This window comes from Pogoniulus pusillus, chromosome 31 (assembly GCF_015220805.1).
Source record: "Pogoniulus pusillus isolate bPogPus1 chromosome 31, bPogPus1.pri, whole genome shotgun sequence".
Taxonomy (NCBI): domain Eukaryota; kingdom Metazoa; phylum Chordata; class Aves; order Piciformes; family Lybiidae; genus Pogoniulus; species Pogoniulus pusillus.
The window spans coordinates 1391543-1408190 of NC_087294.1; the positions used below are offsets into that span (position 1 = coordinate 1391543).

At 42.0% G+C, this 16648-nt stretch overlaps 1 protein-coding gene across 15 annotated transcripts in view; it reads right to left on the reverse strand.

Moving 5' to 3' along the window:
• Window positions 1–16648, reverse strand: part of SYNE1 (spectrin repeat containing nuclear envelope protein 1) — a 365857-nt gene that overhangs the window by 280311 nt on the left and 68898 nt on the right. For 14 of the 15 annotated variants that reach the window (XM_064169493.1, XM_064169494.1, XM_064169498.1 and 11 more), the window contains 3 exons: window positions 14437–14498; window positions 4287–4382; window positions 2266–2349 (listed from right to left, as the gene is read on the reverse strand). In XM_064169493.1, the coding sequence (XP_064025563.1) occupies window positions 2266–2349; window positions 4287–4382; window positions 14437–14498 (242 nt within the window). Of the gene's footprint in view, window positions 1–16; window positions 2350–4286; window positions 4383–14436; window positions 14499–16648 lie in introns of those variants that run through there. The other variant, XM_064169503.1, reaches the window with a different exon arrangement.

The window sequence follows — 16648 nt, forward strand, 5'->3', positions numbered from 1 at the left end:
ATCTATAAAGTTATACCATGTGCAGAAAAGTGCAGCAGTCACAATATACAGGAAGACAGTTTGTAAATCAGGAGAGAAGCAGCTTTAGCAGGAGGCTCCTTAGCAAACTTCCTCATTCATACTGGGTGTGATGGACATAGTACAAGTTACACCTGTGAGCCAACTCATGTCAGCTGTCCTTGATGACTCAGACCTGCTAATGGCCTGCAGCCTATGGCTGGCCTGTGATTCTGTCCCGGGAAAACTAGGACATCTACTTGTTGTGCTGCCTTTGGTTTAAGCTCTATTAAAATGGACCTAAAATTACAAAGCAAAGTTTCCAGAACCATGAAAAACACAGTTTGGTCCAGAATGATATCTGCTAATTGTCAGCCACATTTTACAGTATAACAGGAGTATTTGCAGAAGTCTGTTTGGGCACTGATGATAGGAAGACAATTAAATGTGTAATGAACTTTACTTCTGGGAGAGCCCATGGAGCAGGGAGACCCTGGAGAGCCCATGGAGGAAGGAGACCCTGCCAGCACTCTCCAAAGTGCTGTGTGCAGCCACCTGCCTCCACTTGTTCACCTTTGGGTACAGGCCAGGGAGTGCACTATGCTGTTGAAGGGACATTTCTTGTCTGAACAGCATCCCCACCTCCTCTGTGAGGAAAAGGATGGCAGACTAGATAGATATGCTCTTCAGGCTGGATTCTACCTAGAAGCCACCTGATAATGTAAACCAGGCTACCTGACATGTTGCATATTTCCAATTCCCTCTAGAAAAACAATCTTGCGTAATACAAGGTACACACAGAAATAACTAAGGAAGTTCAGGGAAAAATGCTCAGATGCCAGAAATGAAAACAGTGCTCCAACAATCTGCCTTCACCGTCAGGATCAAGTATCTAGCTGCACTGCTATATTATTTCTGGGGTCTCAGTTGGGTTAGTCAAAGCTCAGGTCTCCCAGTACATTGTGTAGAGAAGCATGGAGTTTTTTTTAGTTCACTGCAGCCTTGTCTTAGGTTATAAAGGTCTCAGCAGAAAACAGCTCTCTTTGTATCAAAGCCTCCACTCTCAGGCTGCATATGATAGAGTTTGTATTAACAAACAGCACTATATGAAATAGGGAATTTGTAAGCTGAAGCTGAATTTGGCTCCAAGAATAACTTTGTCTTTGCTTTTGTCATACATTTTTCAATTAAAAAACTTCTCATACAGATGTCTTTCTACAGACATCTGCAAAGATTGTTTCTCATTGAAAATGTAATTAGGTCAAGATGCCATGTGGTCAAAGAGAGAGAAAGAATGCCAAAAGCCAACAGTTCCTGATATATGGCATGGAGGCAAAATATTCATCAGGTGTCACATCTGCCTTGAGAAAAATGGAACTAAAATACAGAAATTAGAAGAAGAAAATATCTGCAAACCATTTTTTTTACTAAAGCACAGATACAAGTCATTCCAATCAAAGGCAGGAAAGAAGGCAGAAGTAGACCATAAGTCTATTTTAATTATAAATGAATGCCTTTATGGAGGTGAAGATTATTGTTCTTTGCCAAGAACAGCAACAGAACAGCAGAGAAAATGGAGAGTTGAAGAGCACATTAAAAAAAAAACAAAACACAAAAAACCCCAGTAACAACAGCAAAAAAACCCAACCCACAACCAACCAAAGACCAAAAACCTCACAACTTAAAAGGGAACAGATCATGCAAGGTGATTGTGAAAAAAAAAAAGGCAAAAAGTCCTATTTATGGCTATATATTAATGATAGATCTTGTAAATTTTACTTTACAGACCTTTTAGGCATTGTGTACAAAGTGAAGGCTGCTTGTGTAGCTCAAATAGTCAAGAATAAGATCAGGTAAGTGGATACAAATTACACAGAGTGAGAGAGAAATAGAAAGAGAGAGAGAGAAAGAAAAGGAGGGAAGGAAGGAGGGAGGGAAGGAAGGAGGGAAGGAAGGAGGGAGGGAAGGAAGGAAGGAAGGAAGGAAGGAAGGAAGGAAGGAAGGAAGGAAGGAAGGAAGGAAGGAAGGAAGGAAGGAAGGAAGGAAGGAAGGAAGGAAGGAAGGAAGGAAGAAAGGGGAAGGAAAGAAGGAAGGAGGGGAGGAAGGAGGGAAGGAAGGAGATGAGAGAGAGATACAATAGAGAAAGAGAGATAAAAGGAGAGAAAGAAGGAAAGAGAGAAAAGAGAAAAAGAAGGAAAGAAAGAGATGTAAAAGAGGGAAAGGAAGGGGAAGGAAGGGAAAGTGAGGCCTTGGAGCTACCAAACCTACCCGTCTTCCTTCCAGAAACTTAAGAGCTGTGCCAATGTTGGCAACCCAGTGAATTCTCTTCAGATGACGTCCCTGTTCACAAGGCTTAAAAAGAAAGAACAATGTAAACTACAATGACATTTATGCCAATTTGCTGCAGAAAGTGAAGTTTCAGTTTATCACAAATGCCTGTGCACACACCACAGCCTCATTTACATGTGAAGATGTCCCTTGGCATAGGCAAATTGTATGTGCATATAACTGGCAGATATAGGGGATGTAAATGTAACATTTGTATTACTGAAAAAGTTACATATGCCTTAATAACCACAGGATGCAAGATGTCAGCTTTAGCCTATAAACTTCATTGCATTAGAGAACGATTTTCCTTATGTAAAATAAACTACTATTGCTTTTATACACACACATATGAATATATATATGTGAGAGAAGGCAACATTCTCTTAATAAAATACTTTTGCTTGCAAAGGAGAACTCAAAGTGGTGTTATTTAAAACAAATCAGTCTGCAGTGCAGACATTTTACCTAGAGGGCTCTTGTACTTCTTTCTAGCATCTTACTGGTTGGTTTAAAAAGCAACCTTCACAAGCCCTCACTGAACAATGAATTCTGTTGAACTTGAGATATGTAGGGTACAAAAAGAGAGAATTCTCCGAATTAAATCAAGAACATATCCTAGGCTTCTAATACTCTGCAGTGGAATGAAATTCCCCACTGACTCTTATATTGTAATGCAAACATACATCTACTATCTGTTAATTGTGGGCTCACCAATTTGCGAGTGAACTTAACAAAGGCCCGGGAGAGAAACTGAAATCCCTTGCAGTTTCTGTAGCTGCAGTTGCTACAGAATATCATATCTGGGCATGCATAATCTGTAACTTAACCAGGCCACTTGTCTTTCACTAATCCATATAGGCAGGATGCAATCCAGTGAAGCTCAACGCCTAACAGGTGCCGTCCTTGCACTTGCTTCCCCTGCTCCAGTACTTCAGTTTCGCCACAAGAGGGAGACTTTCTGTCTCAGATGAACAGAAACAAGCGGGCGCGCTGCGGCAGGGCAGAAACAGGCTGCGGAGCGGCAGGGCAGAAACAGGCTGCGGAGCGGCAGGGCAGAAACAGGCTGCGGAGCGGCAGGGCAGAAACAGGCTGCGGAGCGCAGGGCAGAAACAGGCTGCGGAGCGGCAGGGCAGAAACAGGCTCCGAAGTAGACCTTTCCTCCTCATCTGACAGTCGAATCGGCCTTGCAGCCTGAATTACTAACTTAGGGCATCACCCTCAAACAAACCAGATTTGAATTATGCAAAGAGGCAAAAGTGTGGCACTTGAAATTGCCTTCGTGTGAGGGAAACATTACATCTGTGCCTTAGAGCAAGCCAAATGATCAGACTGTTGCTAGCTCCTTCAGATGCTGCCACTTTCTTTAAAACAAAAAGTGAGAGTTCCTGGCTTAAAATCTGTTTGTTTCTCTCCCAGTCACACGCACAGACACTGCCCTGGTGCCCAAGATACAGTCTGTTTGCCACGTACACACTGCGGCCTCTGTATACAGCAGCTTGGCTGTGGAAAAGCCTTTTGTCATCAGTTAAGGTTCTTAGGTAGCACAGTAGCTAAAGTGATGTAACACCCCCAGGAAGTTTTAGGGGCTTTTCTCCCCTCCTTAAATGTAACAAACCTGCCATGATCTCTTCAAGATGCATAGGCATAACATGCTGTTTAGACCTTTCTTGTGTCAGTAACACTGAGACGAACTGCAAAGACTATGACAAATAAACAATTCTTATGAACTTCTAAGACAAAATGAACAGAAAAATGCATAAAATCAAGAATGTCAGCCTGTAATAAGCTTTTGTTTGGTCAGGTTGTTGGTTTTTTTTAAACAGATATCCCACTCTGTGGACAAACTGCTTGCTGTGTAGCAATCCATGCTTTACAGTATTCACTGTAAAACATATTAGGAAATTATGTCCTGCAGAAGTTATGCAGCTATATTGCATATACAGAAGGAAGGAAGTTCTCACCAGCTTCTGCCCTGAAAGAACCTCCAAGAGGGCAATCAGCATGACCCCATCTTTGATGTCTTCAAACAGATCATTCACCAGCATGGGAGGATTGCGCTGAAAAGAGAGCAGATTTCAGGTACTGTAAAGGTTTAACAGCATTACATCCTGCCTCACTTCCTTTCAAAGAGACACACAAAGTGTGTCTGGTCCCCTTCTTTATGTTTTATGATCTTTAATACCAATGTACCATTTAACCATTTCTTTGCCACCATAGCATTTAACTACTTAACATTTCTGGCACAGGACTGTATCACGAGATGCTTTCTGCCACTAGTGCCACAATGCCAAAACTCGTTGCTTCCTAAACCAAGCAAAGCAGCACACCAACTGCCTGTGAATTTATACAGTACACATAACTTGTAGGCATGTTATTACAGTCACATTTCAATCTATCAGCAGATTTTGCCTGGTGCTAAGCATGTCATGGAAGTTTCACGCTCTCTCCATCTGAGCACCGCATAGAGCTGTAAGAAGGAAAGATTTCTAAACCAGAGTAGCTAGTTATGTGGTGCTGCCGCCTTCTCACAGCTGACAGCTCACAGACAGTAAGTTGTATTTTCTCTTCCCTCCTCCAGGACCTGTGGGCTTCCAGTGCTGTTAGCACCATCAACTGCTGCTTAAGACAAACTGCTTAGCATGTGTCTTTACATTCACAAGCAAAATATGTAAACAGATGATTTACCAGTTCTGAATAGTGAGGTCACATCATTAAACTCACAGTATCACAGTATCACAGTATCATCAGGGTTGGAAGAGACCTCACAGATCATCAAGTCCAACCCTTTACCACAGAGCTCAAGGCCAGACCATGGCACCAAGTGCCACGTCCAACCTTGCCTTGAACTGCCCCAGGGACGGCGACTCCACCACCTCCCCGGGCAGCCCATTCCAGTGTCCAATGACTCTCTCAGGGAAGAACTTTCTCCTCATCTCCAGCCTAAATTTCCCCTGGCACAGCCTGAGGCTGTGTCCTCTTGTTCTGGTGCTGGCCACCTGAAAGAAGAGAGCAACCTCCTCCTGGCCACAACCACTCTCTTTTAAGTAGACCACAGTTTCTGGAACTAGGGCAGCTCTCAGCTGGTCAGTCTTTTAACAATCAAGGAATGTCTCTCAGAAACAAAAGTGTAAAGTTGCTCCAGCTAAAATAAATGGAATAACCAGTCTCTAGCTTCCACGAGTTCGTCAGCATTCATACACCTACTACTTAATGTAATCCTATACAATGCCCATGCCTGGAAATTCACTACAATGACAATCAGACTACAGAATTCTGGACATTACTTTAGATTTGGCAATTCACTTTGGAGTATTTCTGAAAAATATGTTTGTACAACTTGATCACCTATTACTTTTGTTTTGTAGAAATATAGATTTGGAGAGGTAAACCTAACAAATGAACCACTGAAAAGGTAAAAATCCCATCACGAATCAGGAAAAGCAAAGGTTTCTTGTTCTCAAACTCAAAGCACCCTGCTTCCATTGTTCAGTATGGATGATCAAATATTTCAATGAGATGCATTTTTGGCATAAAGTGGAGAAAGAGCTCCTGTGCTGGGAGTAGATTTCATCTGAGATTTGATGTGCTCTAATAGACACAACAATAAAAAGTAATTTTTTTTTCATATATATAAAATAAAGCTGCATTACAACTCACTGTGGGGGTATATTTAATCCTAGTTGTGTTTCCTAGCAATGCAATAGACAATGGGTCACATGCTTCCTTAACGCCAAAGAAATCAATTAACAGGTCATTGGAGGTGAATTTGTCCCAATTGTCTTGCATCGCAGGCAATTGACACAAAAGCAGTTAGCCTGGAGAAGAGGAGGCTCAGGGGTGATCTTATTACTGTCTACAACTACCTGAAGGGGCATTGTAGCCAGGTATGGTGTGGCCTCTTCTCCCAGGCAACCAGCAATAGAACAAGGGGACACAGTCTCAAGTTGTGCCAGGGTAGGTATAGGCTGGATGTTAGGAAGAAGTTCTTCACAGAGAGAGTGATTTCCCATTGGAATGGGCTGCCCAGGGAGGTGGTGGAGGCACCGTCCCTGGGGTTCTTCAAGAAAAGACTGGATGAGGCACTTAGTGCCATGGTCTGGTTGATTGGTTAGAGCTGGGTGCTAGGTTGGACTGGATGATCTTGGAGGTCTCTTCCAACCTGGTTGATTCTATGATTCTATGATTCTAAATCTTTCTCGCCTTTTATGTTTTCCTTTCCTGTCTGAAGTCAGAGCAGCTTTGGTTTTATTGGTATTCTCACAGAATAGAGCACTGAAGAATTATGTGCTGAAATAACTCAGATAAGAGGATACAACAACTGCCATCCTAATCCAACAGGAGGTGAAGGCTTTAAAAAATCTCACCACCTATATAATGCCCCAGTAGTGAGAGATGTGTCCTGAAATTCACAGACTTTTAGAATCACAGAATGACTTCAGTTGGAAGGGACCCTAAAGACCAGCTAGGTCCAGTTCCCCTGCCATGGGGAGAAGGGAGATCACCTGCTGCTAGACCAGCCTGCTCAAGGTCCAGCCTGGCTCTGAATGCTTCCGTGGTTGAAGCATCCACAGGTTCTCTGGGCAGCCTGTTCCAGTGCCTCACCACCCTCATGGGGAAGAATTTCTTCCTCATGTCTAACATAAATCTGTCTTCTCCCAGTCTGAAGGCATTGACCCCTGCTCTACCAGAGGGACTTCTATAAAAAGTCCCTCTCCAATGTAGGCTCCCTTCAAACACTGAAAGGTTGCTCAAGGGTCTCCACAGAGCTTTCTTTAGGCTGAGCAACCAACTCTCAGCCAATTCACACTACAGTAAGGAAGTCAGGCAGTTCTTATAGAGGGTAGTTAAGGATACATTTAGGCTGAAGGGTGAGATTTACAGTGCCCTGTAATCCTGGTACTTATAAATGTGCCCTTCAGATGACCTGTTTGAGCACAACACAGCTCCCTTCCAGCTTGAGTGGTTTGCAGAAATCAGGGGACAGGCCAGAATTCACCTCCTCTCAACATGAGGTAAAAAGTTATCCATGATTCACATGCAAACAGAGTCTGGAAGCACCTCTGGTTTCCACAGTGTATAGCTCCCCACTGTAGATAAATCCTCTGATTGCTCATTTCAAGCTCTTGGTTTCAGCCACCCATCACTTGTTCACACTGACAGAAGCGACAAAAACTGGATTTGTGCCCTAACTGAGGCATGGCACTAAGGTAAAGCAGTGAAAATACTCCTAAAGACAACATCCAAGCAAACGCCTATGGTGCTTTCCTTTTGATAGGAGCTGAGCACCTTTTGGGCAAAACTAGGAGAAGCATGAGAAAGCACTGAGTAAGAGGAGAAGCAGTAAAGAAACCATCAAATTACCTACACTAAAGCTAAGAAGACCTGCTGCTCTGAAGTGTGAGAATCACAACATCCATCCAGAAACCAGCAGGCCGAAATGCACATTTTGTTGCTGGATGGCTCCAAAAATAAAACCACTGCAAGTGTTTAGCAGTGCACACCATGTCCTGTGTGCACTAATAGAACAGGAACAGAAAGCAGGTAATGCAGCTGTGTTACAAGATCTCCTGAGTGAGCCTCTCTTAACAGAATTAGACAGATTGTCAAAAATGTTACTTCTAACAGGCTTTATTATGTTCTGTTTTTCACTACCCTGTGCATGTTTACATCTAATTACAAGGAAGTCAAGGAGGAGAGATCCTTATCACATTTGATAACTCACTTGTTTGGGTGTTTTTTTTATCTGCTTTGGGCACATAGCATAGAATTTACCCTATTATTGTCACTCCAGTCTCTCTCAGAGGTGGGTGGGCAGATGGCAATGGGATGAGATTTAACAAGGCCAGGTGCAGGGTTCTGCACTTTGGCCACAAGAACCCCAAGCAGCTCTATAGGCTGGGGACTGAGTGGCTGGAGAGCAGCCAGGAGGAAAGGGACCTGGGGGTGCTGATAGATAGTAAGCTGAAGATGAGCCAGCAGTGTGCCCAGGTGGCCAAGAGAGCCAATGGCATCCTGGCCTGCATCAGGAACAGTGTGGCCAGTAGGACAAGGGAGGTTCTTCTGCCCCTGTACTCAGCACTGCTCAGACCACACCTTGAGTGCTGTGTCCAGTTCTGGGCCCCTCAATTCAAGAAGGATGTTGAGGTGCTGGAAGGTGTCCAGAGAAGGGCAACAAAGCTGGTGAGGGGCCTGGAGCACAAATCCTATGAGGAGAGGTTGAGGGAGCTGGGCCTGTTTATCCTGGAGAAGAGGAGGCTCAGGGGTGATCTTATTACTGTCTACAACTACCTGAAGGGGCATTGTAGCCAGGTGGGGGGTGGCCTCTTCTCCCAGGCAACCAGCAATAGAACAAGGGGACACAGTCTCAAGCTGTGCCAGGGTAGGTCTAGGCTGGATGTTAGGAGGAAGTTCTTCACAGAGAGAGTGATTGGCATTGGAATGGCCTGCCCAGGGAGGTGGTGGAGGCACTGTCCCTGGAGGTGTTCAAGAAAAGCCTGGATGAGGCACTTGGTGCCATGGTCTAGTTGATTGTCTAGGGCTGGGTGCTAGGTTGGACTGGATGATCTTGGAGGTCTCTTCCAACCTGGTTGATTCTATGATTCTATGATTCTACAAAAGGAGATATATTTTTTTAGTGGCATATATAAAGAATAAATACATCTTTCAGGCAAGGATAACATAGATACCAATCTTATTCTCCATGACAACATAACTCAGGAAGATACATACACACTAGATGACACTGAGAAGTTCTTACAACCTTATTGATTGTATATGGACCATTGCACAGGATGGCTCCAGGCAGAGCCTCTACTGAGATTAACACATCTTTTGTTTGAATGGCTAAGTACTTACTCATTGGCTGCATGTAAAATGAATCATAGAATCAGTCAGGGTTGGATGGGACCACTAGGATCATTTAGTTCCAACACCCCTGCCATGGGCAGGGCCACCTTACACTAGACCCACATCCAGCATGGCCTTGTCAAATGAAATGGAAGAGGAAAGCAAAACTGTACACTGCTCCCTTAGCAGCCTCTAGAGAAGAAAGGGGCTTTTTGTAAAAAGCTGTATTCAGTTACAGTCTATTGGACAGTTTTTATTCTTTAATCTCAACAGGACTTAAACTTGATTCACTTATTTGCCTTAATGCATTTTCCATTTCAAAATTCTCAAAAGCCTTAAATGTAAGGTTTGATGCCCAGCCTTAATTCAGCATTCTGAAAACATTGCACAAATATGCTTTAATTGTTTGCATTAGTTTATTAATGATTACTTTATATTCACCCTCTACTTTTGTTTGTTGGTGTGCACTGCACATCCTTTTCATGGGAAATACAAAAACAGTAATGAATTCTTTCAGTATGTATTTGCTGTTCACTCTGATGAGTTTATGACAAGACTTTGGTGAACACAAATACTTACGTAAGGATACCACATCTGGGAACAAAGATGTTATTTGATTGGATTAAACCAATTTGCAGTCTGTGTGCCCCTGCTGATTGACATCTTCGTTACTCATCTAATTTTCTATCTAATAAATCAACATAAGCAACACAATAAAAATCATTTAAGTAAACTGCCATTCTGAATGGATGTAATGTGTCATTTTCTACCTATTTGGTGTAATGTTGTTCTGTACTTTAAACACAGACTTTGAGAAGATACCTCCAAAGATACCCAGAAACATATTCACATTGTTTATTTGAAGACTGAGAATGAGAGCAGGCAGATCCAATTCTACAGTGTTAGAGAAATATGAAAAATAGCATGCAGTTAGAAAACTTGTCCTGTTGTACTGGCATAGCTCACTTATCTCTAATAAAACTGTGCAGCTGCACTAGAATTAAACTGCATAGCTAGAAGATAGATCGCATTAATTTGATAGGTTGTGACTTAATTTGTGCAAGTCAGTGGCACAGAAAAGAGATGATTTCCAGTTGAGTTTCACCAGAGTACAGAGTCAGGATCACACAACAGACTCAGCTGGGGTTAATGAAACAGCAGGACAGATACAACGTAGTGCTGACAGCTGACCCAAAATAAAGCTGCATTACACTACCTGCTAGGGATCACACTTCGGAGATCTGTGCTCTGTGTTCATCCCCTACAGGGCACTGTACTGTGGGGGAGGGCCCAGCTTGGGCTAGCTATGTTTTACCTCAACATTCTTTCAAGGTGTCCCATGGTTAGCTGATGCCAAACTCTGTCTTCTGCTTGTGAAAGAATAGAACTTTGAGTTAGGAGGAGTCTTGATCTGCTTGAGGGTGGGAAGGCACTGCAGATTGATCTGGACATGTTAAATCAATGGGGCTGAGGTCAGTGGAATGAAGTTTAACAAGACCAAGTCCAAGGTCTTGCACTTTGGTCCCAACAAGTCCAAGCAATGCTATAGGCTTGGGGAAGACTGGCTGGAAAGTAGGCCAGTGGCAAAGATCTGGGGGTGAATATGAGTCAGCCCAGGGTGCCCAAGAAGACAAATGGCATCTTGGTCTGTGTCAAAGTCAGTGTGTCCAGCAGGAGTAGGGAAGTCATTGTGCCCCTGTACTCAGCCCTGGTGAGGCCACTACTTAAATACTGTGTTTGGTTCTGGGCACAGCACTATAGGAAAGACACTGAGGTCCTGGAGTGTGTCCAGAAAAGAACAAAGAGAGTGGTGAGGGGTTTGGAGGGCATATGAGGAGTGGCTGAGGGAGCTGGGGGTGTTTAGTCCAAAGAAGACAAGGCTAAGAGGTGATCTTATAGCTCTCTACAGCTACATAAAGGGAGGTTGTAGTGAGGCTGATGCTGGTCTCTTCTCCCATGTTAACTAGCAACAGGGTTATAAGAAATGGGTTTAAGCTGTACCAGGGGAAGTTTAGATTGAACATAAGGAAAAACTTCTTCACTGAGAGAACAGTGAGGCATTGGAACAGGCTGCCCATGGAGGTGGTGGAGTCTCTATCCCTGGAGATGTTAAAGAAGCACATAGAGGTGGTGCTTCAAGACATGGTTTAGTAGTCATGGTAGCTGGATTATGGTTGGGCTCAATGATCTTGAAGATCTTTTCCAGCCTTAGTGATTCTGTGATTCTAGAAAGCATATTTTTTTTAAAGGTAGTGTTCTATTTTAAGAGCAGGAGAGAATAAAATATGTGTGCCTCCCTCCTACTCCCTTTCATAAAGTTCAATTCATAGAATCATAGAATCTTTCAGGTTGGTGAAAGATCTTTAAACCAACCATAAACCTAAACCCACCAAGTTCACGAATAACTGTGTCATATCTACTCCTCTTTTAAATACCAACAGGGATGGTCACTTAAACACCTCCCTTAGCAGCCTGTTCCAGGATTTGACAACCCTTTTGGTGAAGAAATTTCACTGATACTCTCATCTTATTTACCTGTTTTGTTCATTGTTATTTATTTATTTCTATATTCTCACCAAGTTCACGAATAACTGTGTCATATCTACTCCCCTTTTAAATACCAACAGGGATGGTCACTTAAACACCTCCCTTAGCAGCCTGTTCCAGGATTTGACAACCCTTTTGGTGAAGAAATTTCACTGATACTCTCATCTTATTTACCTGTTTTGTTCATTGTTATTTATTTATTTCTATATTCTCACCAAGTTCACGAATAACTGTGTCATATCTACTCCCCTTTTAAATACCAACAGGGATGGTCACTTAAACACCTCCCTTAGCAGCCTGTTCCAGCATTTGACAATCCTTTTGGTGAAGAAATTTCACTGATACTCTCATTTTATTTACCTGTTTTGTTCATTGTTATTTATTTATGTCTATATTCTCAAGCCCATTCATAACTTTACAGTTAAAAAGTGAAAAAAAAAACCCACCATTTTAAAATCTATTTGATGGGCATAACTTAGTTATTGAACTAAGTTTTTGTTTCAGTCAGAGCATGACTTTTTAGAGGAAAAGCAAACACCAAGACTTTAAAGATGAACCTTTCACTCATAGCAAACCCTGGCAAACTATCACATCCTGCTTTGCATTCCCAGTGTTCTAAGTTCTACCTAGCAATGTCGGTGTGAGGCCAGGACTTGATGGTGTCCCTCACCAGGTACCATTTTGGTGAACTCTCCACATTGTATTGAGGTCAAAGACGAGAGCAGAATGCAGGCAATGCTGCCTAAAATTGGGTCTCCTTCTAGAATTTTTCCTCATCACTCTTGAAAAGCCTCCAGACAGCTGAAATGTTACAGCTCTTCAGTTTATTTGGAAATCATAAAAAAATGGAACAACCTTTTAGAAGAATCAAATGACCTAAATACAAAATTTCTGGGACATGGGTGCAAGAGAAACCCTGTCCCTTTAACAGACCCATCAGTACCTCCTGCTGCTGTGATGAACTCGGAAAACCTATTTCTACACTTTCTAAACCCACACCTACCAGAGATTTAAGAGCTTACATTTTAAGAACATTGACTGCCATGGGTTACTCTTTTATTTCTGTTGGGCCTAATCTCTATGAACAGGGCTTCACCTGTGGTAGCATAACAGCACAAGTGAGAAGCAAAGCCAGTCACTGTGCACACCTGACTTAGGCAGGGAGGCAAACTTGCTGACCGCCATCGGGACATGTATTACAGAAAAAGCTTCCCACTCGAGGTGAATCAGCACAACCCAGCTACTGCAGGGCAGCCCAAGCAGCTGGAACTGGGGCTGTGACTGCGTTAGAGTGCATTTTATTACTCTGCTAAAGCCGCAATAAAACAAGTCAAAAATCTTCCTGTGTGGAGATATTCAAGACCTACCTGGATGCATTCCAGTGTGATCTGGTATAGATGATCCTGCTCTGGCAGGGGGGTTGGATTAGATGAACTTTCAAGGTCCCTTCCAGCCCCTAACATTCTGTGATTCTGTGTTTACTGGAGCCTTCATGGTCCAAAGAGATTAGTACAGTAGACAGGATGCAAATCTCCAGGTCCAGAACAAAATTCCTTAATGGAGCCACCACCACAGCTTTGTCTCTTCCCAAGGGTTAGTCAGTTATTACTAGCAACAAACACTCATAGCTAACAGTACGTACATATATCAGATACTAATGATCAATTCTTAATGACACTATGCAATTAGGAAATAGAAGAACATGAAATAAGAGTTCATTTTCTCCTCTGACACACGTTCACAGCCCACTTGTTAACACTTCAGCAAATACCACTTCTTTCCACCTGCTGAAGTGAATTTGCACAAGGGCCTCATTCCTGTGAGGATCAATTGAAGATAACCTTGATCTTGAAGTTGAATTTTCCAATGTCAGTGCAGTTCATCAGATCAAATCACATCATACAGCAGTATATGGGCTTCCTTGTTTTGCTCTGTTCATTTTTTAGGACATCAGCCAGTTTCTTACACAGAAGCTTAATCCCATGCTGTTGCAGGTATTCCTACCTCAATTTTCAAGTTCACTGATCTGCATGATTTAACACTACACATTTCAAAGAGCATCTCTAAATATTTTAATTTACCAGGCCAATTGATAACTGTGGTTGGAGCTGTGCTGTGTGTGAAAATTCCAGTAAATGCCAAATTAAAGGGTTTATGTTAGATAAAGCTGGTACCAGTTGTATCTTAATACTTCTAACACTCTGTCTTTACTCTGGTAATACTGAAAAAGGAGGTTCAGGTTGTGGCAAGAAGGAGCAACAATAGTTTTGTGATAAATCCCAACAGGCATCAGATAATTAACTCAGCACTGGATTAATGAATTTTTGGATCACATGGATTCATGAATTTATGTTTGTAACCAGTTCAGGATACCTCTATCAAACTACACAACTGGCTCAAGTATTATCCAAGTACACTTTATCTAATAAGAGTGATATTTCTATCTCACAGAAAGAAGTTTGGAGTATTTCTTCTACCTACTGTGATACCTTTCAGTTTTGGCCCAGGCAGCTGAGTGGTTGCCTGTAGATCCCACTCACACTGCTGCAGCTGACCACTACTACATCCTCCATGGTGCACAGCTAATGGAGGAACCCGTCTTGAGTTCACACCATTCTGCTCAGACAAATCTGACATAGTGTATGATTCCAGGGCCTGTACAGGCATAGCTAATAAGGTTTAACTTAAAAACGTGTCAGTTTTAAGGGCATATATTACCTTAGCCAGATGAGTATTGATCCATTTTGTGAAAGTCCTTTTCTGCACTGACTCTTGTTCATCTAAGGAAAAAAGGAAATGGGTTTGATTAAACATTGTCTGAATACTTTGGGATTTACATGATGGAAGAGTGTCATTCCCTATTAATAACAAATGCATTCTGCACCTGCCAGGAATGCCACTACATTTTATTGAGACAATATTCTGCCTGTAACTACCCAAACCAAATACTTCATATTCTTACAATCACATTTTTGACACCTGTTTGGGAAAATTCACAGTAAGACACTATTCCAGATCTGAACTCCTAGGTGGATTTGACTTTTCAGCCCATACTCTATTTAACTGAGGTCTAAGCACCTCTTACTCTGTACTTTTTAACTAGAATTCATGGCTCTGACAGTGAGGTTGCTTTGTGTAGAAAGTCAGACAGGGACTTAGAAAACAGTACTCTTAGCATGTATGTTTGAAAATGTTTAGAATGTTCAAGTAAAGGTTTGAAATTGCATTATCAAGTTCATTTGTTCTCTGGGAGATCCCAGCAGGGAAGAGCCATTAGCAGCCAGTTCAGGCAGTTTCTATACTGATACTACTTCCTATAGTTCAGTCTTGTAGCACTGAACTGATTTGTAGTGAATTTCACCAATTTTCATATAGTCCCTCAGGGACTGCTGCCAGTTGCATAGACAAAAATAGCTCCTGAATGAGCTCCTCCAGCTTCAGCAGCCAAGGTCATGGCTGCAGAGGGAAGAGAATCACAGCGCTATAACCAATCCATGAAGTCCCATCCCTTCCTTGTGGGGAATCAGTGTTGACACATGGAATAATTTCACAACAGAGGCGTTCAAGTATTTATGTTGGAGATTTCTCTTTCAAAAAATGAAGGAAAATACTTATTTCCCTGAAAACCAAATCGTGTTAATACCATTATCAGTTCTGAATGAGCATCTTCATTTACCTACTGAAGATACAAATACATAAAATTGCTGTTAAATACTTCCCCTAAGAACAAACAAATGTTCCAAAATCTACAGACAGAAAGTCTAATCTTAGATACTGCCTTTGCTGCCGACCTGTGCAGCACCAAATAGTGATTTGCTCTTTTTCACATCTGTAAAATTGAAAACTAGCATTTTTTAAATTCCCCCTAAATGTCTGGAATACTAAGTTTGATGCACATCTAATACTAAGGTCCCTGGTTTACATTCATGCAATGCTGTTCCACAGCGGTACATAAAGTTACAAATTGCCACACAAAAATTCATCAGCCAAAATGATGGCTCCCTCACCACACAGAGCTCCCAAAAAGCATCTGGGCGTTATGATTGAAGGACATTTTCTTTATGTATAAACAGTATTTCACAGTATGAAATACCAGAGAAAAAAGATACATATACTCTCCAGCATCCATTACTAGATGAGCACACTTCATGCCTAAGAAAAGAATTCTGCATTCTTCATTTTCCTTTTGATTTCATTGGGCAGGCTGTCCTTAATAACAACAACAACAACAACATTCTCAGACTCATTGCACTGACACACAAGCCATGAAAAATACCACCTGAAATACTGTCTTGTGTTTTATTCACCATCACCTTTGTGGTGGGGGGTGTCTTGATGAATGTGGCAGTTGGTTCTGGGAAACAGACATTCTGCTGTATGGTTTCTAAGCGTGAGCAGGAAGCTTCCCTTGCGATGCACAGCACATTGGCTGTACTCTGACAATCAATTCCATATTATAACTCAGTAACAAGAGCCCCAGAAATTTCAATGGAAGAACTCTCATCAAATTGGCTTGTGAGGAAGTTGTGGGGATGATGGAGACAGAGTACACAGAATCTGTCTAGGTCTGGCTTAATTCACACCTCTGTAACTTATAATTCCCCAGCTACCCCAGTTCAACAGCAGCATGTCAAAAGAACAGAATCAGTCACGTAGAAGTCAAACGTCTGATGAAAGGAGTGAATTGTTTCCCCCCTGATTTGTAATTCCACTGCATCTTGGCAATTTAAGAAACAGCCTTATGACAACAACTGGAAACCAGAGAACTAGCTGCTAGCTTCTGATTGTTCACAACAACAACAACAACAAAAAAAGCTCAGTTCCTGTCATATCAACAAACAGCAGAAATAGCCTTTCAAAACAATCTATTTCAAGGGAATATATATGAGCAGTATATTCTTTATAAGCCCAACAGCAACTAGTAATAATA